At 43.5% G+C, this 27951-nt stretch overlaps 2 protein-coding genes across 2 annotated transcripts in view; both read left to right on the top strand.

The window, feature by feature from the left end:
• tmpoa (thymopoietin a) lies at nucleotides 1–27539 on the top strand. The gene is made up of 10 exons (XM_085769277.1): nucleotides 1–613; nucleotides 10372–10489; nucleotides 13861–14022; nucleotides 15803–15936; nucleotides 19753–19881; nucleotides 21249–21347; nucleotides 22988–23170; nucleotides 24112–24228; nucleotides 24489–24589; nucleotides 26693–27539. Exons 1-10 carry the CDS (start codon nucleotides 374–376, stop codon nucleotides 27096–27098), a joined length of 1689 nt encoding a protein of 562 aa, XP_085625403.1. The 5' UTR covers nucleotides 1–373; the 3' UTR covers nucleotides 27099–27539.
• The window catches only part of ldhba (lactate dehydrogenase Ba), a 194205-nt gene that overhangs the window by 104327 nt on the left and 61927 nt on the right, over nucleotides 1–27951 (top strand). The gene's annotated exons all lie outside the window — the stretch shown is intronic.

Consider the following 27951-nt stretch of genomic DNA (forward strand, 5'->3'; position numbering starts at 1 on the left):
GATTTCACCCTAAACTGCCCCTCTCAGTCGGTACTACTTTCACTTCCTCACCCTGCTCCGCGGAGAAAGGAAACGAGAGCAGCGACGAGCAAGGCTGAGTTTTTTTTTCTCCCCTTCTCCCCATTTTGGTTCCTCCTTTTATTTCTGTAGCACATTCCTCGTCTCCATACCTAATATTTTCTTAACGAGTCAAAGCCAGCAGGAGGCGCTGGTTAGCCGCTCTGCTCGGACCGACCAGCCTCCCTCCTCCTCCTCCGCCGCTCATTCCTGCTTCTCCCTCCGTGTTATTAGCTAGCTAAGTTTACCCAGGCGACGGTAACTCTTGTTCCCCTCTCTCCATCTGCACCGCCCCGCCGCCGCCGCCGACAACAACATGCCGGAGTACCTGGACGACCCGTCTGTGCTCACCAAGGACAAGCTGAAGAGCGAGCTGCTGGCGCACAACGTGGAGCTGCCGAGCGGGAACCCGAACAAAGACGTGTACGTCCAGCTTTATCTGAAGAACCTGACCGCTCAGAACAAGATGAGCGTCCCCGCCAGTCTGGACGCCTTCTCCAGCGACGAGGAGCTGCCGCCGCCCGTGGTCTCCAGCAGAAGCCGCTCGTCGGGCAGGGTGAGTTTTGTTGTTGAATTTTAAGCTTAAATTCAAGCCTCGCGGTAATTCAAGTTTGTCCAACTTAACTTTGAACCAGTGAATTTGATTTCTCGCCACCGCCATCTGTGATTTACTAAGGTGCATGTTCTCAATTAAATACACCATATTTACCTCCAGCAACCACCTATTTATCAACTGATAATTATTATTATCATTATTATCATTTTTTGTTAAATCGATTACTCGACAGTAACGTAGCATCTACGCTTCCAGGATAAAGAGCTAATGATCAACAGATGTTGGCAGATGTTTCAAACTATTCAAAGTATTTGACCATCATCATGCAAGACGAGAAACCTCAACTACTCAATGAAGCAACAATGTAAAACTACAAAGATTCCCAATATGTGCAGGATTTATTTATTTTTCCCATGATCCCCCTCTCTGAAAAAGTGGTGTTGTTGTGAGTTTTGCACCACAGTTTTTCTCCTGCTTTAACATGCTGGAGTGTCCTTACTGCAAAACTACACCAACCTTTCAGTTCTTAACTGATTGAAACTTTTTTCTTTCTTTTTTTCTGTTTTTTTTAAAAATCAGTGTCTGTATCAGAAGTGGAGGCTGGGTGGGGTCTGTCTCTCTCGCCCTGTTGATCATTGGATCTTTTGACATGATAATTTAATCAGTTTTGGTTGAGGAGAATGTGAGTGAGTGGATGAAGAGAGAGAAACTGCTTTACCTGTTGTTGCATGAAATGAAATTACACCCAGATACAGAAACTGTGAAAGGCCTGATAAGGAAGCTGATAGGAGTTTGTTGTTTTTTGTATGTATGAATGAATGACTGACTGACTGAATGACATTTGTCTTGGAGATGAGTGAGATAGTTTTGGACGCAGGGTGTCGTTTCTCAGCATTCCTCAGTTGTTTTAATAATACTAATCCCCCTCTTCAGTCAGTTGCTTGCTACATCCTCCACAACCATTAAACAGCAGCTGTTCAAAGTGTTCCCTCTGAAGCGTGACTTCTAAATCCTGCTGACTTTCTTTAGTGTGACCACAAACTGCTTTTACATAGTAGTTACATGCTAAGCGCTCATATCATTTCAAAGAATGTAAAAGCAGTTGCACTGTAGAGAAAATAAGCTGGAACATGTGAGTTGTGTATATAAGATCTTAAGAAGTTACACTTGTTTACTTTATGCTACTTTAGTTATTGTTAAGTTGAAATCATCACATAGTATTTTCACTTGTTATTTAATGCCTTGAATAATAAAATATAAAGCCAGAAGAGAGATTAGTGGAGGAAACTAGATAAAATAATAAATAAATAAAAAATCAGAAACTGTCAGATTGTTGAATAATCTTTTTTTTAGAATGATCATTTTTAATGTTTTGGTTCATTTTCATACACTTTTTTTTTTTAAATTAACTGTAATTACTTAAAATGTCAATGCTGTCTTTGTGGTTTTCCTGAAATTTAGTGGTTTATTTATCCCACTTTTTTTTTTTTGAATTTGGTTTTCTTTATTCTTCGATCATTAGTTTTAGTTTTGATATACTACTGTGTGTGTGGTGGCTGACCTGTGAGCTGCTTATGACAAATCGCTCACTGCTGATTAATGTGAAATGAATCACCTGTTGGTTTGGTCTCAACCAGGTGTGCAGCCGTGTGGGGAGGGGGAGGGGGAGGGGAGGGAGGGGTCTGCACATGATGAAGTGAAGGGTGTGAGCAAAACAAAGGTGGTGAATGAGAAATGACATGTTGTGCCTGTGTGGGTAGGTGTGTGTGTGTCTCACTCACTGCCTGTTGTTAACAGAAACATGTGTACAGATGCTACACTTTATGTTTTTCTTCATCTTTCAAGATTTACACTTGCGTCTTTTCTTTTTTTTTTTCTCTTTATGAGCTCACACAGTGGAGAAGTGTATTCCTCGGTGGTCCCTCGGTCGTCTGGCTGTTTGTTCAGAGCTCTTTGTGCTGTGAGGTGTGGACGCTGACGGCCATCAATCTTTCATGAGTTTTCACGTGATGAATAAACTCTGACAGGGGGAGAGGAAGGCAGTGGTGTGTTTGTTTGTTTGTCTGTGTGTGTGGTGGTGACACCTCAAGCATGATATGATATGACAGTTGATAATGCAAAGTGGTGTTGTGAGGAATCATGGGAGTTTGTGCACTGACCCTCGTTGTGTGTAAACCACAAAGCTCCATGCAGGGGCAGTGTTTGTTTACAGTGTCTGACTGTGTTACACCGCAGATTCAAGAGCCATCACCCCCAGTGTAGTTTTTTTCGTTATTTTTGTTTTTCCCCTCCCCCACCCTCATGTTTGATGATCCCGTACTATACAGTCACTTTAACAGTCTTGGCCACGCCCACGTTGATCCCATCTCACCCAGACACATTTATTTTGATTCAATCTGACCAATGAATGTGTGAGTATTCATCTTTTGTGAGCATGAAGTTCCATTTGGATGCAAGAAGATCCAGATGATCCATGTGCCATGGCATTTGTGGTGAAGACGTGTGTGTAGGGAATGGGATGTCACGATTATACATTTTCTTGGTACGATTAATCACGATACTACAATTATCACGATTATTATGCACAAATTAATTTCACAACACTATGAATGTGTAAAATCAAATATAGTCAAAATATAATTACATTACTCATTGTTTACGCTAAATATTTCAAGTATCTATTGATATATGACCAATTCTTAATCCCCATGTTTGAAATATTCAGGTCATAAATTGTCATCTATACCAAATGTTTATGTTTATTTTAATTTTTGTTTTGTTGTGCTTTTTTTAATTAAAAATGACACGCTAACATTTAAATTCCTACCAATTCAATGTTACGTTAATTAAATGGACCAGTATCAGTGCAATTACCTTTATTTTTGCGCACATCTGCCAATAAGGTTCCAACATGATCTTTTTGGTAAAGTAACGGTATTTAGGAATCTTCACGATTAATTAATTGTGGCGTTTAATACCACCATTAATTGTAAAAACAAGTAATCGTGACATCCTTACGTGTGTGTGTGTGTTATTAGTTGTGCAACTCTTCCTGTCCCTCGTGTCCAGCAGCCTGCCCATGTTCTCGCACCCTCTTCCATCTTTCTGACATCTCGGCCTGGTGTGGCGCGTGTTCAGGCAGATCCTCACCCAGTGGAGACAACAACAACTCGGACCAAAACTAAGGAAACAGTTGGTTTCCTAACCTCATTCAAGCATTTAACTAACTGAAAATGCACAGTTAAATATTGGAAAACTGTGTTACTGTAAGATGATGCAGTTTTGAATAGTTTAACAAAGTTCACAGGAAAGTACTCTGATTTGTTATATAGCATGATTACTGTTGATTAATGCCTGGACATCACTGTTAACTGGATCAAAGAACACTTTCTGATAATGAGATTAGGTTATCAATAGGGCTGGGCCAAAAATTCCATTTTTATATTAATCGCGATTTTTTTTTCCTGCCGGTTTTTTTTATTTTTTGGGACGACCAATCTTTATTGTACGATCATGTATTCTGTGCCATTACACTCGACAAAGTCAAACCGGCCTGTTGTGTTTGTTTGTTCACAGATCACAGATATCTATGTGAACAAATTAACACAACAGACAAACTGATGTGATGTGTGTATTGTTTTTGTAAATATGACTTATGATGTATTATCAAGTGTTCGGTTCAACCTGCTCTTGTTTAAGGAAAGAAAATCAGAATAATTGAAATATAAAATCGCAATACTTGGTAAAATCGAATAGCAGTACTTGTTTAATCAGAATCGTAATTTAAATCGAATCGGGACCCAAAAATTGTTAGAGCATCTAATCGGCACAAAAGCATATCGGCCCAGCCCTAGTCATCAAGGTTATCTTTGATCAATCATCTAGTTACCATGACTTCCAGTCGGCCTCAGTCTGAGAAACTGTGTTCAGAAGTATTTGACATTTGTCATTTAAAATGTCAAATTTAATTTGTCTGTAACTAGTTCCCAGAGTGAAAGTCTGTACCGTCACAGCTGACTCTGTCTGCGTTCGTGCCCATCCCAGAAAATACCGATGCAGCAGTTTGTAAATGAATTTGTAAGTTGACAGAGAGAAGTCAGATAGATGGTGACCCCCGTCAAAGAGATTAGACTTTAATGATCTGAACCCAGGTCAGGTCTCTGTGCCCAGGAACCAAGACGTCCTGTGAAGACAATGACCCCACATTCCAAAGAAACTCACATGTGTCATAGCAAGACAGGGTTCACGCTCATTAGCCGAGGCCTCTAGGTTTTTAAAGGAACACTCCACAGTAAACTGACAGCGTTACGAGTACGAAGCGCTGCCTCCTGTAAAATTAAACGACGCTCTTAAGCCTGTAGCTGCTCGGAGGAGGAGGACGGTGGCTGGTCGGCTTCACAGCAGATCAGATCCAGTCAGTTCCATCATACAGCTTTATGGAGGGAACGTATCAACCCACTGACCATCCGTAAGCAGCACAGGGTTTCCCCAGGAAATGGTGTTACACCATTTCCTGGGGAAACCCTGTGCTGCTCCCCACCCCTACTACACCGTGTAGTAGGGGTGGGGAGTTAACAGGGTCCTGATGTCTCACACCGGGTATCATTAGGGCCCTATGATTTCATCAGAGGGAATCGGCCAGTTAAAACGGAATCTATTTTTTTATGCGGAATATCGCTGTTTTTGTGTGGAAGAGGAACGTATGTTTGGGGAAAATTGCACAGAAGGAAGCAAACCCCCCCCCCCATCATTAACATTTGAAAACACTCAGCGTAGTAGTAAAATAAGAGTAAAAAATTGAATTCCCAAAATTTTTAATGGAAAAGATGGAATTTCCAAAAATTAAAATGGAATTTGGGAGAAAATAAAACAGATTTTAATAGGGTCCTATATTTAAGCAATATATCACGACAGGCCGTGGTATACGCTCATCATATCTCGGCTAAGGGGCGTTCTTCGCCCCAACACAAAGCAGAGGGACGAAAACCCCCTTAGCTCCGAGTTGGGAATTCCGACTTCTGAGTTGTTTTGAACGCAGCATAAGGCTTTAGAATAGTAGCTGTGGTATACGCTCATTAACAGATAGCTGGATTTCATCTTTCCGTTTTATAACACAAGTTGCTCTTCACCTTTGAAGTTTGGGTGTAATAATAATTAGATATTCTACTATGATTCAATTTAAAGAGTAAATTTGTTTCCTCATGCGCCTGTTGTTTGGATTTTTGACACTTTGAAAAAATCTAATTGCAAATTAAATGTGGATGGTGTCGTGTCTTGTTTTCTTAAGGTTTGTCCTCTATAGTTGTGATTTGATACTTGTATCAAGACAACTTTTATCCATGGGCCACGTTGAGACGAAGACATCGAGATATTTGGAATTTTTGTGTTAGGGTCGAGTGTTTTCATACCAACTCCACCCTGTGCGGTTTTGTATTGCATCCTCTACTTCATTGAGGAAATAGTTGTGCTCAGGAAGAGAACTCTCTCAGCCCTGACACCACATGTGCGAGTAGTAAAAAAAAAAGTCAGAGGGGGCGCGAACAGACGCACAATTGTGTGTAATTAGTTTGTCCTCGGCTCGTAGTATTTGTGCGTACGTTTGGCAGTTGTTTACCTTGTGAAAACCTGAGGCCGACATGCCTTAGTGATTATGGGCTGCAGGTATGAAGCGCAGGTGGAGGTGGGCACGCCGGACACAAACTCATACCTGGCATATTTGAGATGGTTGGCTGAAGTGAGCAGCTTTTCAAACAAGAACCCTAAAGGCTCAAATACTTCACATCTCTTCATGCTAAAGTCCCCCCCCCCACTTCATCTTTTAACACTGTGTGTGCTGGAGAGAAATGACAAGTATGGGCTGTAAAAGCATAAAGAATGTGGCGACTGCAAAGAGTTGTGGTGGCTAATCTTAGCAGAGTCAATTACATTACGGCCCGCCACACTCGCTCCATTGTTCTGCAGCCAGGCAGGCAGTTACATCACGCAGCCACAGGCCCTGGCATGTGTCGCCATCACCGCACTACTCTAGAGTTTGTAGAGGAAAGTCTGACGGCATTTTGTAGTGAGTTTACTCCACCGAGCCGTGAGCTCACGGCCCAGTTATGCCTTTAAAGGCCAGGGTGTGGTCGGCCCAGGACGGAGTGCAGAGCAGACGGCACATTTTTCCCTCCTTTTTTTTTTCTTTTCTCTTTCCTTCTCCTCTCCAGCCCGGGCTGCCGTGATTATGAAACACCCTGGCTCGGCTCCAGAGCCAAACCCTGCTGAGGGCCCACAGAGAGCCAGACGCAGAGCAAGACAGCCTCAGTGTGTGTCTGTGTGTGTGTCTCACAGTTAAGTACACGCTGTGAACCGTGGCAGCACCTCGCCGCTGAAACTGAGCATATCGCCTTTTACATTCCTCACATTTTCCTCTGGTTTGTTCCCAGCTGAGTGGAGCGCACAGCGTCTGTTTGGAGCTCACCGCCATCATGAGAGTGGGCCTTTTGTAGTCGGGCACAGCAAAGTAGTTTTGCTTTGGTGTGTGTGTGTGTTTTTTTTTTTTTGCCTGAGGGTACTCCTCCTCCTCCTCCTCCTCCTCCACCCACTCAGTCCTGACAGCAGAGGGTCTGGGTGATGGCTATGCTCTGTAATATGGTTTTCATTGTTTTCTGTCATCATATTCTATATTCATTGCATTCCATAGACACACAGCGCCTGCTGCCAGAGCTGCAAGCTGTTTTCAATGAAAGAAGCTAAAGCCTCCTCAAGGAGCCGTTTATTTAAAAGATGATGTTTCCCTCTCATGTGCATATCTCTGACACCACATAGCAATCTACAGACACAGCAGAGACTTCAAGTTAAAAAGATGAACTTAAATGTAACTATCAAGCTCCTCTCATCACTTTTAATATAGATTAAAGCCTACCTCTGATATCAAAAGCCTTTTTATGTTGACTGTTGAAGAGCCCGGAAGTGTGGAACTGTCATGAATGGAACAGATTCACTCTTGTAATCTCATAAGTGTGTTGTGAAAGTAATAAAACAGAAGTCAAATTGGAGCATTTTCAAAAAAAAAAAAAAGAAAAAAAGGGAGGAGGTCCCTGGATGAGCACCGTGCTTCAGTGATTGGTGGTTTCTGGAGGTGGACACGTCTCCAGCTCATTCATATTTCCGTCAGCCCGGCGACTGCTGGACTGAACGTGCTCTCTGGAGCCCTGCACTCACATCCAGAGAGAAACAGTAGACCGCTGGAAATGGACGAGTGGAGGTTCGGCCTGGAAAGTCCAGTGAAAAATCTGCCGAGTTGACAGTTTGACTCACTAGGGAGGGGAGGAATGATTGGTCATTATCGCTACGTGTGTTTGCGTGCACCATGACAACCGGTCGCTAAATGATTTCCTGAAATCAAAGAGGCTTTGATATGGATATCATTGTAGTGCTGTGATGAGTGCTGCTGTTTCACTGGACTTGAGGCTTCAAGAACAGGTTTTCATCCATATTCAAATGACATTAAATGGGAGTGGATGGCACAAAGCACAGCAGAGTGTTAGCCTAACTGTTTGGAAACATTTATTTGGGTGTCTCTTCAATTTATATGAAAATGCATTTTGTAAAGAAGTTAATGTCTATTTGTATTAGGGGTGGAGGAAAAAATCAATACAGCATAGTATCACGATATTTTGCATGGCAATATTGTATCAATACATTTTTCTTATTAGGGAAAAAAAAAAGATGTTTACAAAGAAAAATAATATTATATCGCAACACAAGTATTGTGATAATATGGTATTGCAGGGCCTCTGGTGATTCCCACCCCTAGTTTGTATGGTGCAGTATCGTACAGAGCCACGCCCACTCTCTGTACTACACATACACTTCAGTTCTGGATTATATCTGTGACTTCAGCTGCTTTAGAAAATAAATTGAGGAAGTTATGCACTGTGCACCAAACAACTTTTCAGTTCCTTTAAGACTCTTCCTGCAGCACAGAATCTCTCATTTGAAAAGAAGCGAGTTGAAAACAAGGCAGCATGTGCAAGTAGTACTCTGACATCACGCTCCAGGAAAACATTTTCACGCACACAGACTTTATTTACTCTGCGAAGCCGGGGAGGAGACTCAGGGTTTCATTTCAGAGGCCGCTGGCTTCAAGCACGCTGTAATTTCCTGTCGGCTGGTGTGTGAGGGCCGGCTTCAGCCCAGCACGTTGTTTACCCTCTATCACTTAGAGCATCTGTTTAGAAAGAACCACCCCTCCCCCTCTCCTCCTCCTCCTCCTCCTCCTCCTCCTCCTCAGCTCACTTCATTGTAGAAAACTGAAGAAACCACTTTTCCCCATCACACGTTTGCGCGCTCGAGGACACACATCACATGCGCTCCCACAAATCTGCAGAGATCATGCGTGAAACTTGGCAGTTGTAAAAAAATGTTCTTGGCGTTTCGTTCCCGCTCGAATACTCTCCACGTTCAAACAGGCCTCCCGTGTAATTAGCAACCTGGTGAACAGGTTTCTGTAACCGCCTGGGAGTCGCACCAACGGCTTCACAGTAGGAGAGGACGATCCCAGCCAGCTGACAGGAAGTCTGGGGGCGAACAAGTGCTCGCAGCCAGAACACACACCTGAGTCTGACCTGAGCACCTTGACTTGTAGCAGCTGAGGTCAAAGTAGGAGTCTGTGTTTTTTTCCTGCACATGCAAAATTATTTTGTGTGCTCAGAAAATCCCACTCTGCTGGCACCAGACACACAGCTGTGTGTGTACAGCAATAATAAGCAGAGGAAAATTATTTGTGTATGTTTAATCTTTCTGTTGACATTTATTGAACTTACTGTCTAACTGTCAATCATTCTTTAATTAGTCGGCCTCATAAATCGTTTTTTTTTTTTTTTCCAGACTCACTCAACTTGCGTTATCACACAGTTGTATTATCAAACATCTGCTTCAGTTCACTTCATACACACTCAATCAGTGTTTCCTCTGGGATTTTTGTTAACTCGTTCTGGAGTTGTTGGATTGTGTATTTGATGAGTTTGATGAGGGAAACCAAGAAATCCCATTAGCCTCCGTAGCGTAGCTCTGAGCAGCTTGCGGCTCTGCTCCGCCGTTCTAAAAATACCTTGCATCGACAATTAAAAGTAACAAACCTACTGCTATGACTATAGGGATTATGGCAATGGGCCAATTTGCCAAAATGCTGACCTATCCCTTTTAGGGAATCCAACAAATAATATGCAAAGTTAATCTCTGTGAGCAAATCTGTCACTTGTCTTTGAGACAGCCTTCATGTGTCAATGTGGCCCCCTGTGTGTGTTGTGTTTCATTGTGTTGTGTATCAGATGAGTGCGTCTGCAGTAACATGACTGTGTGATACTGGTGTGAGGCTGCAGGCCTGGTTGAGTATTGTTGGAGTCATTGTTGACATGTACCTGCTGCTTGTTGTTGTGATCTCTGTGTGATTATCAGGATAGTGCAAAGTTTCTCATTTCCATGTTTTAGTCACAGATGTGTGAGTGGAGCAGCAGAGGAAGCCTGTAACCTAGACAAGATGGAGTCCTCCCCTCTCCTTAGACAAATAAACATGTGAGTGTAGTGTAGTGTGTGGTGCCGTCTGTAGCGGGCACCGAACAAACCGCCCACACACCCTGAAACAAAACGCTCTGTCATGGACTCTGATCTCATTACTTGCTGATTACACCGCCCGAGGACAGAAATAAATCTATGGTAGTCCCTGACCTGACCCCGATCTGTGCACTTCATGTTGCCCCGTCGTCTCTCCACAGAAAGCCACCAGGAAAACAGACAAGGTCCAGCCGGACGAGCTGGACGTGACGGCGCTGACCGACGAGGGCCTGAGGGACGAGCTGCTGAAGCACGGCGTGGACGTGGGGCCGATCGTCGGTGAGTGCTCACGTTAGCGGAAAGAGCAGGGGGGTCATACCAGGGTAAAGGCTGTGCTGTTTGCATACAGATACATATCTGCACTTCACACACACACACACACAGAGGTATGCTGGCGCTGCCCTCTTTACACAGGTGATGGAATTCACATGTGGACCAGTAGTCGGCCATGTTTGACCCAGTGTGTTGTGTTTGGAGGTGATCACACTGGAGTGTGCTGGTCGGTCAGTTTAATAAAGCAGGGTGTGTACGTCGCAAACAAATAGTTGACTGGTCGACTGGTGCTGTCTGCTCAGCCACTGAGTCATTACAGAAACAGCTGTTTTCTGTGTTAAGCAGCTTAATACATGAGAATATCACAGAAAAGTTTAGTCATTCAATTCAAATAGTGAAACTCATCTATTCATATAGATTCATTTCAAACTGGCTGAAATATTTAATGACTTTTTTTTTTAATTGTAGTGATTATGGCTTACACTTAATGAAAACCTGAAGTTCAGTATCACAAACAATTAGAATATAGTGAAAAGGTTCACTATTGTATGCGCTTTGGGTATTGGGTAACAATAGAAAAGCGCTATATAAATGTCATCCATTATTATTATTACTATATTGTAACCTAATGATGTCACACTGCAGGTTTCCTGAGCCTTTAAGGTCTTAGTCTGGTTCAGTAGCTCCACTATCATGGAGAAGACTGCTGACCTCCATCATATTCTCATTTATTGAGAGATACACATGCACTGTCTATGCCAGCGGTACTCAATAGGCGGCCCGCCGAACCTTCTAATCAGACCCGCGACTGAGTTCTACTAGTTTACATATTACTGTATACTGTATTTCTCGGGCTCCGTGCGCCTGTAAGTCAAAGTGCTGGGACATGGAAACACGTGCGGAGCGTTTGTGTGTGCCTGTGAGGCCCTGCACTGGGATACAGAAACGCTGACGAACCCAAAATCACCATGCGCGAGTGTTTGGGGAGCGGGCTGGACTGCAGGGTTTTCCCTGCCTGTCTGCAGAGACGGTGGGTGATTTTCACCGCCGTCTTGGTTCAACTGTGTGTGCATCGTGCATGGGGGGCCGTTCAGATGAAGCGTCTTTTGCGCGCGCTCAAACCCATTCAATGTAGCCGCGCGTCATGCACGCTCACAACTCAAAAGCCGTAGCCGCGCGCATTTGATGAGACGTGATTGTTTTTTCGTGCACATCTGCGGCGCACAGCTGCACGACCTGCTTCTCCCCCGCTGTTGTGTCCCGGTGCCCTCGGCCTGTGTCTCTCCTACTGTTTCCCACTGAGCTCTGTCTCGTTTGAAAGGTGAAGGAAGCCCATGTGTGGAAAGACGTCGCCTCCGAGATGTAGAATGTGTATTATAGAAGAGAAACACACATTTCAGGACCAATGACTTGTATCCTCAGAACAGAGTCAGACATGTCCTGTGATGGTCAGGTCATATTTAAGCTGAAAATCACAGGGCATGTCTGAGGATACAAGTCAGCAGTGTAAAGCTCCAGCATGATATGTAAATGATGATATGATAATGTCAAGACATTTACAAAACACCGTGAAGTGTATAAATAAAAATTATGTGCTTACAAGTAAAATAAAAATATTTAAATTATTAGACGAAAAAGGTGAATTAATTTGAATGTTCGGCCCCCAAGGTGTCTGTTAAGAAAAATTCTGGCCCTTCGACAAATGTATTTGAGTACCCCTGGTCTATGCCATGTAGCACCCTGCAGAAAAACCAGAAGTTACCCAGCTGGACTTTGGTATATTAAAATATTCTGTTATTGCATAAAGCAGTAATAGAGAAGCATTATTGTCACACAGCCAGTGGCATCTCAGAGGTATCAGGACGTTCACAGGCAGATAGTTTGGAAAGGCTGCACACATGGTTATAGTGGATCTGCTTTTCATTGGCACTAATATAACATCATGACATGCAGGCATGCTGAAACCTGAACTGTTGGAGTCTGCACAATGACTTAATAATGATTCTCTTAATCTATTCTAGATATTTAATTACGTGTGCCGTGCTGGTTGCAACATGCACATTTCAGTGTGTGAAGTATATTATGCTATAACTTACTATTGAAATGATCAGTGTACTCAGTTGAGTCTCAGAATTGATGTGTTCCTTCTGTCTTTTGGGACATGTTTGGTTTTAGAGTTAAAATTTGATATACAGGTGCATCTAAATAAATTAGGATATGATGGAGGTCAGCAGTCTACAGCAGCTACTGAACCAGACTAAGACCATTTAAAGGCTCAGGAAACCTTTGCAGGTGTTTTTAGTTAATTATCTGATTAGAGTGTGACATCCTTAGGTTACAATAGTGAACTTTTTTAACTTGTTGGATTTACTAAATTTTGGGTTTTCATCAAATGTAAGCCATAATCATTACAATTAAAAGAAATAAAGACATGGAATATTTCAGTCAGTGTGTAATGAATCTATATATTATGAGTTTCACTTTTTGAATTGAACTACTGAAATAAATGAACTTTTCCATGATATTCTCATTTATTGAGCTGCACCTGTAGATGTAGGATCACACAGTAGAATTCCAGTTGTGTAAACCTGGTTTTCTTTCAGATCACAGATTATCGTCTAATTAGATTTCCAGGTGATTTTACCACAGGTTATTTTGAAACCCATAGCCACACATCCCCTCACTGTGTTACTAATAGATGGAATTACAGTGTGGATAAACCCCACTGAGAACCACTGCTCCCAACAGCCTGTCTGAACCTCACAAGTTTCATACAGAGCGCTCATACATTTGTTTGAAATAATCCAGCTGTTTACTCCAATGTACACATGGCTGAGTGCAGAGCAGATGTGTTCACAAACAGATGTGCACTCTGACTGCAGCTGTTGCCGTTGTGCTGCGCTGCCAGTGTGGATGTAGATGAGGGACCAGATAAAACAAAAGCAACTGAAACGGCAAATAATCAGATGAGGGTCAGTGTTTGTAAGGTGATGGGTGGAAATGACATTTTGACTTGTTTGCACACCCACCTGTTGAGACAGAGTGGTGGTGGTGGTGTTACTCAGAGTGAGTCTTCTGCCCTGCAGCTGTTCTGTGCTCACACAAGTTGGCACAAAGTGTTAACCTCAACTTCTCCGTAACACTCAAGAGAAACAGCAGTGGTTTAAAGTGAATAACCACTTAGCCTTAAATAGAGCAATAACAGCAATAAAGGGAATTACACCTTTGCGGTTTTCAGTTTTCACATGAGTCATCGCAGACCTGTCAGTTGTAAACACAAAGCGTGCTGTGTGTGGATTTCTGTAATCCCTCCATTCATATGTGACATCATCCTGTGCAGGTTTAACGCTCTCTCTTCCTCCCCTCTCCTCCTCCAGCCTCCACCCGTAAGCTCTACGAGAAGAAGCTGCAGAAGCTGCTGGACGACGGGCCCGCCGCGCCGCCACCGGAGCCAAAGCTGCCACAGCTGGTTCTCACCGACATTCAAGTCAACCACAACGGCAAATCTGACTCGGACCTCTACAGCGACAAGGAGGATGGTGAGAGCACTGATTGCACATTCATGGCTTACACAGATTAAAGGTGTGTGTGGTGTTCTGAGGCTCACACTCCTGCCAGGGGGGGAAATCTGACACCACATGCCGCCCCACTGGAAGAGTGAGTTTGCCTGCTGCTGGCTGCTCATTTGCATTGGCAAGCATAAAGTACACTCGTACATTTTCATATTTGTGACCTACTTCAGAGGCATTCTCTTTGCTCTTTCTGTCACTCATGGAAATGAACTTGCAGATAATGAAAACCTGTTGCAGACTCACAATACTGAATTTGTGTAACAAAACATGCAGTTGATGTAGTTGTGATAATGACTGTGGCATGAAAAGTTTTATATATATCCAAAGTCATTCCAGGAGCTGAGACTTAAAGGGATAGTTCAATATTTTGGCACATTGGCCCATTGCTATAATCCCTATAGTTTTAGGAGTAGGTTTGTTACCTTTTATTGTTGGTGCAAGCTGTTTTTAGAACAGCGGAGCAGAGCCGCGAGCTGCTCAGAGCTACGCTACGGAGGCTAATGGGATTTCTTGGTTTCCCTCATCAAACTCACAAATGCACAATCCAACAACTCCAAAACGCTCTGGTGGACAAGTTGTGACCCGCACATTCACCACACTGTGAGATAATAACGGGACAGAGTTGTTTTCGAGGTAAATTCATGCAAAACCGCTGATGCACGTTCCCGTCGAGGGCAGCTTTTCGGGGCGGTTTAGGCGGTTTTAGTTTAGGCAGCAGCTCTTTGTTGTTAAGGCGGCCGCCTTAACAGGAAAGCGCTGCGGGAAACCCTGCTTGGACTTGTTGAGTTTGATGAGGGAAACCAAGAAATCCCATGAGCCTCCGTAGCGTAGCTCTGAGAAGCTCGCGGCTCTGCTCCACCGTTCTAAAAATAGCTTGTGCCGACAATTAACGAACCTACTACAAAATGTGGAACTATCCCTTTAAACATGATCTAAAATCATTACATCAAGAATATTATGCACTCCCCAGGTAGCTTTTTGTTTAGTTTGTTTGTATTTGTTTTTGTTGTCGCAATAATTTGTCAATAAAGATTTAAAGCAGAAGTAAGTGATATATTTGTGTTAATATAAGTCTTAAATAGTTATATCTTCCGACAGCAATCACTTACATAGAGTGTTTGGTCTGAAACACGGGTCTGTCAGTCACTCTGCTCTGCTCTGAGCCCAGGAGAAAACATTTATCGTATCCTACAGTTTTTATCCAATGAGGATAGAGAACGGCATGCAGGGCTGTGTGTGCAGCCAAGGGACGCCGTGAATGTGGTGACGTAGGGACGAGGACTGTTATGGTGCGTTCAAGGAAACTCGTAGACTCGTGTTTTTTCGTCCTGTGAAGTTGTATCAGTTCGATCTGGTACGAGTTCACGGGTCAGAAGTTACGAGTGGCCGTTATAGTGACTTTCACAGGTAAAACAGGTCGGAGAAACACGAGTGGGTTGCCTGGAACGCTACGAAGTCGTAAGTTGTGACTTGAAGCTGTAATTTACGATTTCAAAAGCCTGCCTCGAACGCAGCATTAGCGAAAACGACCGGATCGCTTACTTCTGCTTTAAGTGACAAAAAAAGAACCATTACATCATGAGCTCAGAATCCGACTGATAAGAAAATATGGAGGTCAGGAAAGTTTTCTCTGCTTTAAAAGCTGCAGAAACGTTTAGAGAACGGTTCATCAAGCAGGTTTTAGGTGAATGTTAATGTGACGACGTGCAACTCTACTGTGTTGTTTTAGAAGTGACAGAAATACCAGAGCCAGAGCCAGAACCAGAACCAGAACCAGAGCCTGAACCAGCTCCAGCACCAGTACCAGTGGTGGAGAGACCGGTGAGGAGCCGAGGGAAGACGCCCGTCACCACCCGCACCCGCAGCAGCCAGCACCACACGGTACGAGCCAGCGGTTCACCGTTCACACACACATTCACATGGAAACTAGTTCTCACACTGCTCTGATTGGAGGCTATTTGGGGTCTTGTAATATTGTTAATATGTTCCCAGTTTCTCCAACATTGTTGAGCCGCTGATAACTTCAACTTCAATAACTTTATTTATCTCCAATGGGGTGAGGGACATAGAAGTCACGTAAAATACAAATATAAGATGAGCACACTACATCTGTGTTTACTGTCCTTTCATGTTTAAACAGATATAAATACAGATGTAGGCAGATGGTAGCAATAAATAACCAAATTAATGGATAGATAAAGAATTGACCAATAAATGACCCACATGACTTATTGATGATTGATGACTGAAAAAAATTAGTTCAGTTCAGTTTTCACCCACTGTGCTGTTTACTGGGCAGACATCCAGCGTCATGTCATTCTAGTTCTTTTCTAATTATAAACCCTAGCTACAGAGGAACTGTCTATTTCCTGGTGTAATTATAGGTTATAAATCCTGATTGTAATGCGTCCTGCCTGAGACACCTTTTTAATAGTAATTTCAGTTGTACAACAATCAATACGCACTACTTACGACTCCAATACGCAATACTTCTAAGGTGGATTTTACATCTAACAGATTTGTAATTGTAGCACAAAGGCACAGCTAACTGTAGGAATAAAACAAATCAACATGCAGCAGTGTTTATAGCACTTATCTTAATCTATTTTATTATATCTGTGTTATTGCACTTTATAGTGATTATAGTGTGATTTACAGCTTTTTATTGTTTTATTTTTGTTTCTTATCAGATAAGAAACAAAAATAATATCTTCTCCAAATGCCAACTTGTGATTTAGGCACCAATTATCAAATCCGAGACGTGGACAATTCTATCAATATCATCATTCATCTAAATAAATAAATATATTATGCACAGGCAGAGTTGGACAAAGACACAACTTCATTACTTGAAGTTCAAGCACAGATCTGGTGAAGTAACCCCCCAGTACAAGTGAAAGGTGTTCAGTTGTTGTTTTACTTAAGTTAAAGGGATAGTTCACCCTAGAATGATATTTCGCTCATTATCTACTCACCCTCATGTTGACTAAGGGCTGGAAGAAGTGTCAGAGTCCTCCGTCCCTTCTCTGAGTTACAGGGGGTCTCGGCATAGCAGTGCATGTCCATATAACGGTTGCAAAGGGACACCGGAGCTCTTCGTAAAAAAACACACACAAAAAAACATCCAAATACCTCCATGATGCTCGTATGTAATGTCCGTCTTGTGCTGAAGCCCCAAATTGCGTAATTGTCCCGAAAAAAATTAAATAAGTCTATATTTTAAGCTTGTTTGTAGCGGAAGCTTCTCGAAGCTCCTCTTCCTGGTCCGTCCAAATCTCGCGTGATTCGCAGTAACCGCACTGACGCATGCTGACGCCGGCGCAAATCACGCGAGATTTGGACGGACCAGGAAGAGGAGCTTCGAGAAGCTTCCGCTACAAACAAGCTTAAAATATAGACTTATTTAATTTTTTTCGGGACAATTACGCAATTTGGGGCTTCAGCACAAGACGGACATTACATACGAGCAGCATGGAGGTATTTGGATGTTTTTTTTGTGTGTGTTTTTTTACGAAGAGCTCCGGTGTCCCTTTGCAACCGTTATATGGACATGCACTGCTATGCCGAGACCCCCTGTAACTCAGAGAAGCCACGGAGGAATCTGAAACTTCTTCCAGCCCTTAGTCCACATGAGGGTGAGTAGATAATGAGCGAAATATCATTCTAGGGTGAACTATCCCTTTAAAGTACTGGAATATTTAGAAACAGTGTTCAGAAGAACAGTGTCAGCACAATGTTGTATTGTTCCACAGTCTATTTACTTTTGTTTCATTGACTAAAAGTTCTAATTAAATGTAAATTAAATGTACAAAGAAGAATACTCTTCTGTGCAGATGCTGGAAAAATGTATTTAACTCCTCTGTAACATTCACTAACCTCGTCCTAAACTAATATTAATCCTACTTTATTATTCAGTGACTGTTGGTTCAATCAACACCAGATGTGAAAGTGTTACCAAGGCCAGTCTGCCATGTTGGTTTAACACCACCAACGTTGAATTATCATGCTTGTGGACGTCAAGAGCTCAGTTTTTGTTTTGCTTTTCCTCTCTGCTGATGTCTGGAGTATCAGAGAGAGTTCACCAGGAGACACACAAACACACAGTCTCTGTATGTGTATCTCCAGCAGTAATCCCAGCGTGCAGCAGCAGGTAGGGTGGGACGGCCAGAAGCTGGCTTTGATTATGCAGTTTCCTCTGACACCGGCACAGGAAGCCGAGGCTTTTTCTTTTTCTCTTTTTTTCATTTTATTGGAGAGCAGTCACACCCAGCTCAGCGTGAGCCTGGAGGTTCAGTGCATCGGCGCTGCCCCGCCGCATGTCAGACTCAAAGCACATGATGTGGATTAGCTGCTGCCATGCACATGCTGGACGCTTCACACACTCATTTTCTCCTGATCCCTGCAGCTCTGAGGGCTGTTCCTTATCTCCGGCCGCTCTATTGCTTTTTTCCTCTGCGCATTTCCACTCGGCCATTTTTCTCATGGTAAAATCTGGACAGCGGGACTCCAGAGATCCCTTTTACTCTTACATAACTAGAGGAGATCTCTTGTTTTTGTTTTGAAATACTTCCTATCAAAGCGTGTGAACTGCATCTGTTGGGAAAAAGCAGTGAGAAGTCGGCGTCAGCAGCTCCTCCTGCTGTTCACATAGTGAACGTACACCTGTTGAGCCGAGGCCCAGACCAATGAGAGGCACATGAAAACTGGTGAGCCGCCAACAATAATCTCATCTGACCTCGCTCCGTGTGTGTGTGTGTGTGTGTGTGTGTTCAGGTATAGATTAAGCGGAGGTAATGAATTGAATTAAACATGTGGTCTTCAGCGTGGTCTTGAGTTTATTTTCTCCTTCCTGCTGGAGGAGGGTGAACAGAATGTACTTTTCACAACACACACACACACAGGCTCTGCGTCTTCAGGACAGAAGCTGGTTATAAATGGGCCAAAAGTCACACACTGGTATTTTCATCTGCTGCTGATTTGTGCGCGCCATGTGTGTAGAGACGATTATGATGGACAACCCGTCCTACAAGTGGAGCTTGCCCATAGAGCTTCAAAGAGGTGTATGCACATGTCGTCCATTCTCTTCAGCAGCTTCATACTTTCTTCTGCCCGACGTCCACAAGACAGAAAACAACCTGGACTAGGGACGGGTACCGAATTCTGTACTTTTATTGGTACTGACAGAATTCCCACCAAAGTACCGAGTATCGATTCACGTGAAGTCAATTGGCACCACATTTTGGTACCTGAACGCACCATTGCGTCAACTCGCATACATCAGCGAGAGTGGATACAGTCTATGGAGGGTCTGTCTGATGCAAATATTCAAAATTTTTGAGAATCGGTACCGGAGAATATTGTAACGGTAGGCTACCCATCTCGTCACAGCAGTACCGTTCAATTAAGTCCTCATCACAGAATGAGAGCACATCTATATATCATCTATACGAGACAAAATAACATAAATTACCACACATGCGCACAAAAAGTACTGAAAGCAGCTACTGTTGTGTACCAGTACAGGTTCTTAGGTACCGAGTATCAGTACTGTATCAATTCATATGTGAAAGGTCCCATCCCATCCCTAACCTGGACAGTGAATGAATATGTGCCAGAAAGGAGAGTTTGAATCTCCATTATCTTTCACTGTTGTTGTCTCTGTGTCCTCTCTCTGTACCGGTCTCCGTGTCCCAGCAGATAGTGCCTGAGGACCTCAGGCCCGTATTGACCGATCCAGTCCCGTTAGAGTCTAACAGGAGGGTTCAGCACAAGTCGGACAGTCCAGCTCGGGCTGAGCGTCGCTCCTCTTCGTCCAGACGTGTTCAGGTAGCTACAGGCTGCAGCAGGCTGGACTCACCGGCCTGTTGCTTCTCTGTTGTTTGTGTGACTGTGGATCTGGGGAAGAGAGGATGAGGATTCACTGGAGGGTGACGTGTAGACATGTGTGTACATTATCCACATGGTTAGTGGTGATGAATGAGTCACATTTCACTTTGTTTCCATACGGGACTAGAGCGGACATCAGCACCTTTAGACTGTTTGGTGTTTAGGATGTTTCTTTATCACCTCTCGGTGCCATCTACTGAAAATACATTTGCGGGGCAGTGATTGGCTCAGTTGGTAGAGCAGCCGCCCCATGTGTTGAGGCTACGATCCTCACTGCTAACGGCCCCAGTTCAAATCCCGCATCGAGTGGCCCTTTCCTGCATGTCATTCCCCCCTCTCTGCCTCCCCATTTCCTGTCTGTCTCTCTCTCTCTCTCTCTCTCTCTCTCTCTCGACTCTGCTTTCCATTTAAGGGTGAAAAAGCCCATAAAATATACTTTTGAAAAACAGAATATGCATTCACTCATGTAGCTGTCTCAGAATCCAGCAGGGGAAACTCTGTCCCATATTTTGGCCCAGGTCTGCAGGGTCTGCAGGGTCTGCAGGGTCCTGAGAGCCCCAGCCGTGTTGTTTGGATAATTACATCACATAAAAATCAGAGAAGCGAGCGTGGAACTCTTTTTTTTTTCATTCTGCACCATAGATGGTAAAGTTACAAAAAACAAGTGTACAGAACTATCTCAGCTCTCAGACCAGTTTGTAAAAGCACAGCCACCTATAATGTAATCTGTATGGATTAGTGCTGTTTCACATAATCCCAAAAGTAGAAGTGTGGCTATATTGTAAGATTACAAGTCTCACCAGGGTCTCAAAGCATAAAGCACCCAAACTACATGGGCACGGTGCGTTCAATTCAATTTGAACAAATTACATGTTTGTTTGACTCTGCTCCAACTTCACATTTTGGAACAGCGACTGCCCTGCTGGACACCAGCTGGACACCAGCCACCGAGTATTGATTTGGCACAGTTATGACCCAGTCAACAGTTGATAGTAGTCTGGACACTGATGGCAATGAACAGTTGCATTTTGAATCTGGGTTGAGCACTGTATCTGTCTCTTGTCTCGGTCTTAAATCTGAGTTTTTATCAGTTTAACTGATACACAGAGAGTTGTCTTTACAAAGACATTCACAGATTCTCACTTTGCACCGCCGTGTAAAATGATGCAATTGTTTCATAGCTCGTCAGACAGGCACGTTATATAAATAAAGCACACTGGGCTTTGACTTGTGGAAACAGTCTCTGCTCCGCTGCTGTGAAGAAATCATCTTCCCACCCTCCTCCTCCTCTTTTTAAAAACCTGTAGATCCACAGGGAAGAGCTGGGGCTGGACCCCCCCAGGCCCAGACACAGTAAGGATTCTACTGACAGGCCAGTCGCCCTGCTCAACACGGCTCTGCTCGAGGTTAGCCCCCTGTCCTCTGTCCTCTGTCCTCAGGATGTATTTTACAGTCACATTCAGCATGGCCACAGCGGGTGAGATGCTCTTCACTTACAGGGGAATGTGCGTCCAGATGGGATGTATTGTAGGGTGTTGTTGTGTGTTGATTAAAGGCACCACACTGCTTTTTAGCACAACAGGCTTCTAATCACGGTTGGTGAGATGATTAGCTGTTGCATTCTTTAACCTGTTGGTGCTTTGCTCACTCACTGTGTCTTGTAGAGCTATTACAGCACATCACTATGGTTATATGTTATACAATGTTTTAATGAAAACTGCATTGCAACAACTGTTATTACCATTTTATTGCTGAGCCATTGCTAAGTAATATGATGTTGGCCAAGAGAACAAAGACTTCTTCTAAAGAATACATTTGGATCAAGCGGAGTAAAGTGGATGCTGCAGATGTCGATGAGCTGCCTTGTGTAGCAGGGAGGTTTAGTTTGATCCACAGAGACTTTACAGTAATGAAGCTGAGGTTGAACACGAGGTCGGCATGTCTGTCCTCGGTCGGTCCGGGTCACATTCAGATCACGTAACAATGCAAGCACATAAACACACAGAGAGCAACATAATTAAATCAGCACCAGGGTGAAAGAAAACTTGTCTCCACCAGATGCTATAGATGCAGCTCCTGTTAAAACTCTCTTATAGTGCCAGCTTCTTCCCTAAAGTAGACATGGAGAAAATAAGTATTTTGTCCCCTGCTGATTTTTACCATCTTTACTTGTCCAGTGTGTAAAATGAGGGGAAAACGGTGACATCTAGCATTCTGATTCTATTAAATCATTCTATTGTTTATATAGAATAGAATAGGAAAGAAAATACTTTGTTAATCCCTAATTCAGATTGTCCAGCATCTTACATAACCTAAAATAATGATATAAATGATATAAACAGTAAAAAAAAAAAAAAAAAAAATGTATAGCCTAATAAATGGTGTTGGATGGCAGCAGGAATGAAAGATTTCATGAATGAAGTGAAACTCTTGAATCGTGCTCTCTGGTTGGCTGGATTTTCGATTCTGTACAAACATGGCGGCGCAAGATGGCGACACTCTCTAAGCAAGACTCTTGCTATATGTATAAAAGAAGATTTATAAGGCTATGAAAACCAAACAGATTTTATTTTATAGCGATTAAACACTTATACAAATATATTCAGATTTTGCCAATAAACCTTGACAAATATTACACACTGGACCTTTAATTCACTTGATCAAATGTGAATTAATCGATAACCTTTATATGATGATATTATTTATGGATGTTTTGTTGATATTCTGTCTCTTTCTGTTAAAATAAAAACTATAGACTGTCCATTTATTTGTGTACAAAATCAGCCAGGCATCAAATACTTCTTTTCCCCACTGTGTCATAAAGATTTAAAATGTGGAAAAGAGAGCACTGTTATCAGGAGGGTAGTGAGAAGTCCTCTGGTGCAGATATCAGGAGAGATGAAGTCTGCACCCCAGCTAAAAATAAACTCCAGGTTGCAGCAACAGACCCAAAAAAAAGTAGACGGTTACATTCACATTGAGACACCTGATGCAGACGGGGTGTAGGACTTCAGCCTGAATTCTGATTCATCTCCCCAACCTTCAGGATCCAGAGCCAAAGGCCCCACAGCCGGGCTCCAGGCCCTCCACCCCTCTGGTCCTCCTCGGCAGAGTGGAGCCGCTCACCTTTAGCCCCATGTGTAAAATCTCGCCCATTAAGCCGGAGTCCCCGTGGACCGGGTCAGACCAGAGCGGATCTGAAGCCGGCGGCGGCGTCCCTGCAGCAGCGGTAGAGCTCTAATTCCAACACATCTGTGGCTGCATTCAGCTCCTTCCACTCTGCTGTCCCTCACTCGTGCTTCTCTCTGACTTGTGTCTGAATTAGGGATGCACATTTTGATTTTTTTTCTGACCGATAACCAACGTTCGTTAAGCGATTATTAACCGTTAACCGATAAGATTACGACGCTGGCGGAGCGCGTGTGTATTTAACGGCAAAAAAAAAAAAATAGATCGCTCCAATTGCCGTTAAATACACACATGCACTGCGACAGCTGATCAGTACCACATCCACTGTGCTCTGTCGCAGCTGATCGCGCTCATATGGAGGTTAGATCGTTGTAGAAGTGTTTTTATACAAAGTGCTGTTCCTTCAGTCTGGTGTTTGGCTGCAGAGTCTCCTCTGACAGCTCCTCTGTGGAGCTGCAGGAGAGCTGCAAGTGAACAGGCTGGAGATCAGCGACGTCCTCTTTTATTTATTTATTTCATTTTTTTCAGCGCCGTTGTTAACAGGTGATTCACATCTATGTCCTGTAGGCTTCATGTATCGTCTGACCTTCCTTCACGGGGGCTGCTGCACATACTGTCAGTCCTCCTGTGTAACTTTTTGCTGTGAAATATGACTGAAGGCACGTGGAAGTCTGCACGTGTCGACCCGCCCCCATGAGTTGACGACATAAAGAGCTAATTAAAAAAACAATAGTATTAATCGGTCAAAGTTCTTGTTATCGGTTAACGGTTAAACGGTTATAATCATGTGCATCCCTAGTCTGAATGCTGCGCTGTGTCTGTCGGGGGCTGCAAAACATAAGAGCTATAGTTTATGAATGGGTTAATTGTGTGTGTGCAGCTGTTGAGGGGTTTTCTGCGGGGTCAGTTGTGTGGCAGCTGAACTGTTGGCTGCTTAAACATCCTTGACGCACACAACCGCACACATTGTTTCCCGGGCAGGGGCAGCGCGGCCCTCCAGACGTCCTGCTGCCGCACAAACAGAGGCAGCAGACGATCAGCAGCTTCCTGTCTGCAGCGCGCAGCCAGGTGAAGACACCGCCGCGCAGGGACGTGTGGGTGAGACAGGTCGATGACTGGGCTCTATGTGGGACTCACAGTGGTCAACATGGTGGTGGAGCAGCTCTCTGGTTGAGGAGGTCACATGGTGGAGGATGTGTAATGTCTAGCAGGGGGCGCTCTGCTCATACAAACGTCTCTACATCTGAATCCATTAAAAGTCACATGCGGGCAGAAGCTGCTTTGGTTCACTGGTGAGTGAGTTTAATAGTCACCGTTGTTGTATTTGGTTCATCACCGTTGCTGTTTGTGTCCTGCAGGTGGAGAAGATCACAGCCAGCGACCAAACCCCAAAGGTGGACGAGAGCGACGTCCTGAAGGAGCTGTACACCAACGACATCAGCAGTCCAACAGGACTCAGGTCAGTCTGCAGTGACTCTTCATTCTCTGGGCCCAGTTGTTCAAAAGGTGTCATCTGGATCAAAGTTATCCCGATCACGTAATCCGTCTTTCTTTTATCCCAGTTGTTCAAAGCAAAGTTGGATTGGATCAGTCTGATCCAGATCCAAACTTTTCAAGAATGGGTATCACACTGAAGGCCAGGTAGATAAAAAAAAGTAGTTAAAGGGATAGTTCGGGTCTTTTGATATGAATCTACGTATATGGCATCCCCATCAGCAGTTACGTGCTGTGACAGTGACTTTCCCCGGACTGCGTCCCGTGAGCGGGTTTCGGTGCTGACGAATGTAGTCCGGCTAGTTGACTGGGGTCACGAAAATAAAGCGTTTTTCTTCTCAAAACAATATGCGTTCAAAAGAGTGATACATTTGCATCACAAAACCGTTGTCCACGAAAAAGTCTGACCTCGCAATCGCTTGGCGCTATTTTCTCTCCCTCCGTATCACTGCGCGCTGCCGCCTGTAGACGGCTGTGCGCGTTTCCATCAGCTGTTTCACTGAGTTTACTGCTCGGATAGTTCACATAAACATATCTGATTATGACACAAGTGATGAAGCCATTAGCACAGAGCTAAAGGGAGAGCTTTATGAACCTGATGTGAAGTCGTATCAGTTCGATCTGGTACGAGTTCACGGGTCGGAAGTTACGAGTGGCCGTTATAGTGACTTTCACAGGTAAAACAGGTCGGAAAAACACGAGTGGGTTGCCTGGAACGCTACAAAGTCGTAAGTTGTGACTTGAAGCTGTAATTTACGATTTCAAAAGCCTGCCTCGAACGCAGCATTAGCGAAAACGACCGGATCGCTTACTTCTGCTTTAAACAGCCAGAACTTATCTGACCCAAACAAATGAATAAAAAAAACCAATGCACAGTACATTAGTCAAATACATTGTGAATATTTCTCAAATTCAAACTTCAAAATTTGAAATTCAGAATACAAATTTCAATTTTCATTTAATTATCCAGTTATTGGGGAAAAGTTTTTTTTTTGTTTTTAAGTATATATTTTGTTTTTATTTTGATAGCACACATAGAGATAGACAGGAAAGGGGGAGGCAGAGAGAGGGGGAATGACATGCAGGAAAGGGCTGCCCGACACGGGATTCGAGCCGGGGCCGCCTCAGGGGGACTGTAGCCTCTACATGGGGCGGCCGCTTTACCGCTTTACCGCCCCGGGGAAAAGTTATTTTTTGTGAAATAATCAAAAGTTTACTTTATTTACTTTATCACTAAAATTGAAAAATCAGGTGCAAAATATCAGTGTGTGTAACTACATTATAAATGTTGCTCATTTGACCAATTTGAATTGAATTTAAATCACATTTTGGTCTTGAAATCCACCAAACTGCTGGGATCAGAATAGTCCGTTTTTTTGGATCAAAGTTTCCCCATTCCTACTAAAAAGTTTTGAACAACACAAAGTGAGGCTTTGATCCAGATTAAAACCAAGATTGGATTACGTTAACCAATCAGATTTCAGAATCCGTTTTTTAGTTTTGAAGAACCCATTTTCAAGATTCGATCCAATCCATTCTCCAAAATCCAATTAGATTACCCTCGAACAACTGGGCCCTGGTTATGATGTGACCGGCTCCTCCATTGGGTCACAATATATCCGTAAGGTTCCGCTGTTTGTTTGTAATAGTGAGGCACGACTGAAACTTTCTCCAGTGTTTCTATAAACTAGGCTATTGTTTCCAGATGAGGGGGCACCACCATAAAAGATAAAGTATGTTTGTAGAATAAAAAGTTAAACTGCTATTACCGCTCCTACTATACTACACCTCAACTATTTATTTACTCTAGGCAGTTTGGTAACCTTGGTGACAAAAATGCATGTCAGCATTGTGAGGGTTTTCTATGAACAGCACTTTCCTCTTGTAAAGTGTGAGTGAGTCATGGTGCACACATTCACAAGTGCACTCAGGGGGTAGTGCCTAAGTATGATGTTTGTCATGAGCAGTAATATCTGTACTGTCACTCAGCTTTTGTCTCATGTGTACACTTAACTAGGTTTTGGGTGTTAAGTATAAAAAGCTAAGTTGAGCTCCTTGTCTCCTGCAGCGCCACCTGTCGGCGGCCCATCAGAGGAGCGGCCGGTCGGCCCCTGAAGCCCGGCGACCTGTGGAACAGCGAAAACTGCCTCTTCTCCCCCAAAGTGACCAAGACCAGCAGCTCCTCATCCTCCTACACAGAGAGCCGCGTGGTCAACAGAGTGGCCAGCCTGCCCCGCTACACCACCTCTACCTCCTCTCTCTCCAACTCCTCCTCCTCCTCCAGGCCTCTGTCTGCAGCGCCCCCCGCAGCCCAGACCAAAGCAGTGCGCCGCGGCATGTCCCTGTGGATTAAGCTGTTCCTGCTGGCCATCGTGGCCGCCTTCCTGTTCCTGGTTTACCAAGCCATGGAGACCAACTCCATCAGCCCGTTCGAAAGCTCCGACACAGAAGTGACGAGCGGCAGCACAGCGTAGAGCACACAGGAGCTGTCTGAGGGGAAAGAGAGGCTCTCTTCTGTTCTTTCATGTTTTTTTTTTTGTTTTTTTTTCAAGTGTGAATCTGCATTGTGTAGCCATTTTGTTCAAGGGTGCTGTGAAATTACCTCTGACATCAACGCCCGTGTTTTTTTTTTTCTTTTTGTTTTGTTTCTTTTCTTTTTCCCTTCCTCACTAAATCAAGTTTTACTGAATCCCTAAAGAGATGCGACAAAGCCATTTCAGTGACACTTCAAGGATCTCCATGACACTTGTGAAAGGACAGTTGCGCATCAGCTGGTGTTTGGGTCCACTCTGGACCACACCATATTTTCTTAATGTTCTTTTATAATGAATTTGAATGGTCCATTGTATTGTACTCATGTATTCACTGTCACAAATATTAATTATACACTCATTAAAGAATTATGTGCAAGTTAAGCATGTTGCAGCACTCTTTATCAGCTTCCTATGGACAGTTAATAACACTTCACTTAAGATATTGTTTGTTGATATTATTTGCACTGGTTTACAGGCACACTCAGGTTTGTATAGTTTATGCCTCCAACAAAACAATGGATATTGATTTCATTTGTGTTTCATCTGCACTGATAAGACAAAAGGCATCAACAGTACTGTTGGCACCTGGTTGAGGCTGCACCTCAGGACAATTAAGCTTTGAGCTAAATTCTCACACCAGCATGCTCACAATGAATGTTAAATAAGATTTGTAGCAACATGTGTTTAAGAAAAACCTTATTGCACTGAATCATTCATGGTTAGGGTTACAAAAATCAGCTCCAGTTAAAACAGTTCAATCTGAAGTCTCTGGATTATACTAAGGACCCTGTAC

Source organism: Trachurus japonicus, chromosome 23, assembly GCF_045865225.1.
Source record: "Trachurus japonicus isolate A0001 chromosome 23, Traja_1.0".
Classification (NCBI taxonomy): domain Eukaryota; kingdom Metazoa; phylum Chordata; class Actinopteri; order Carangiformes; family Carangidae; genus Trachurus; species Trachurus japonicus.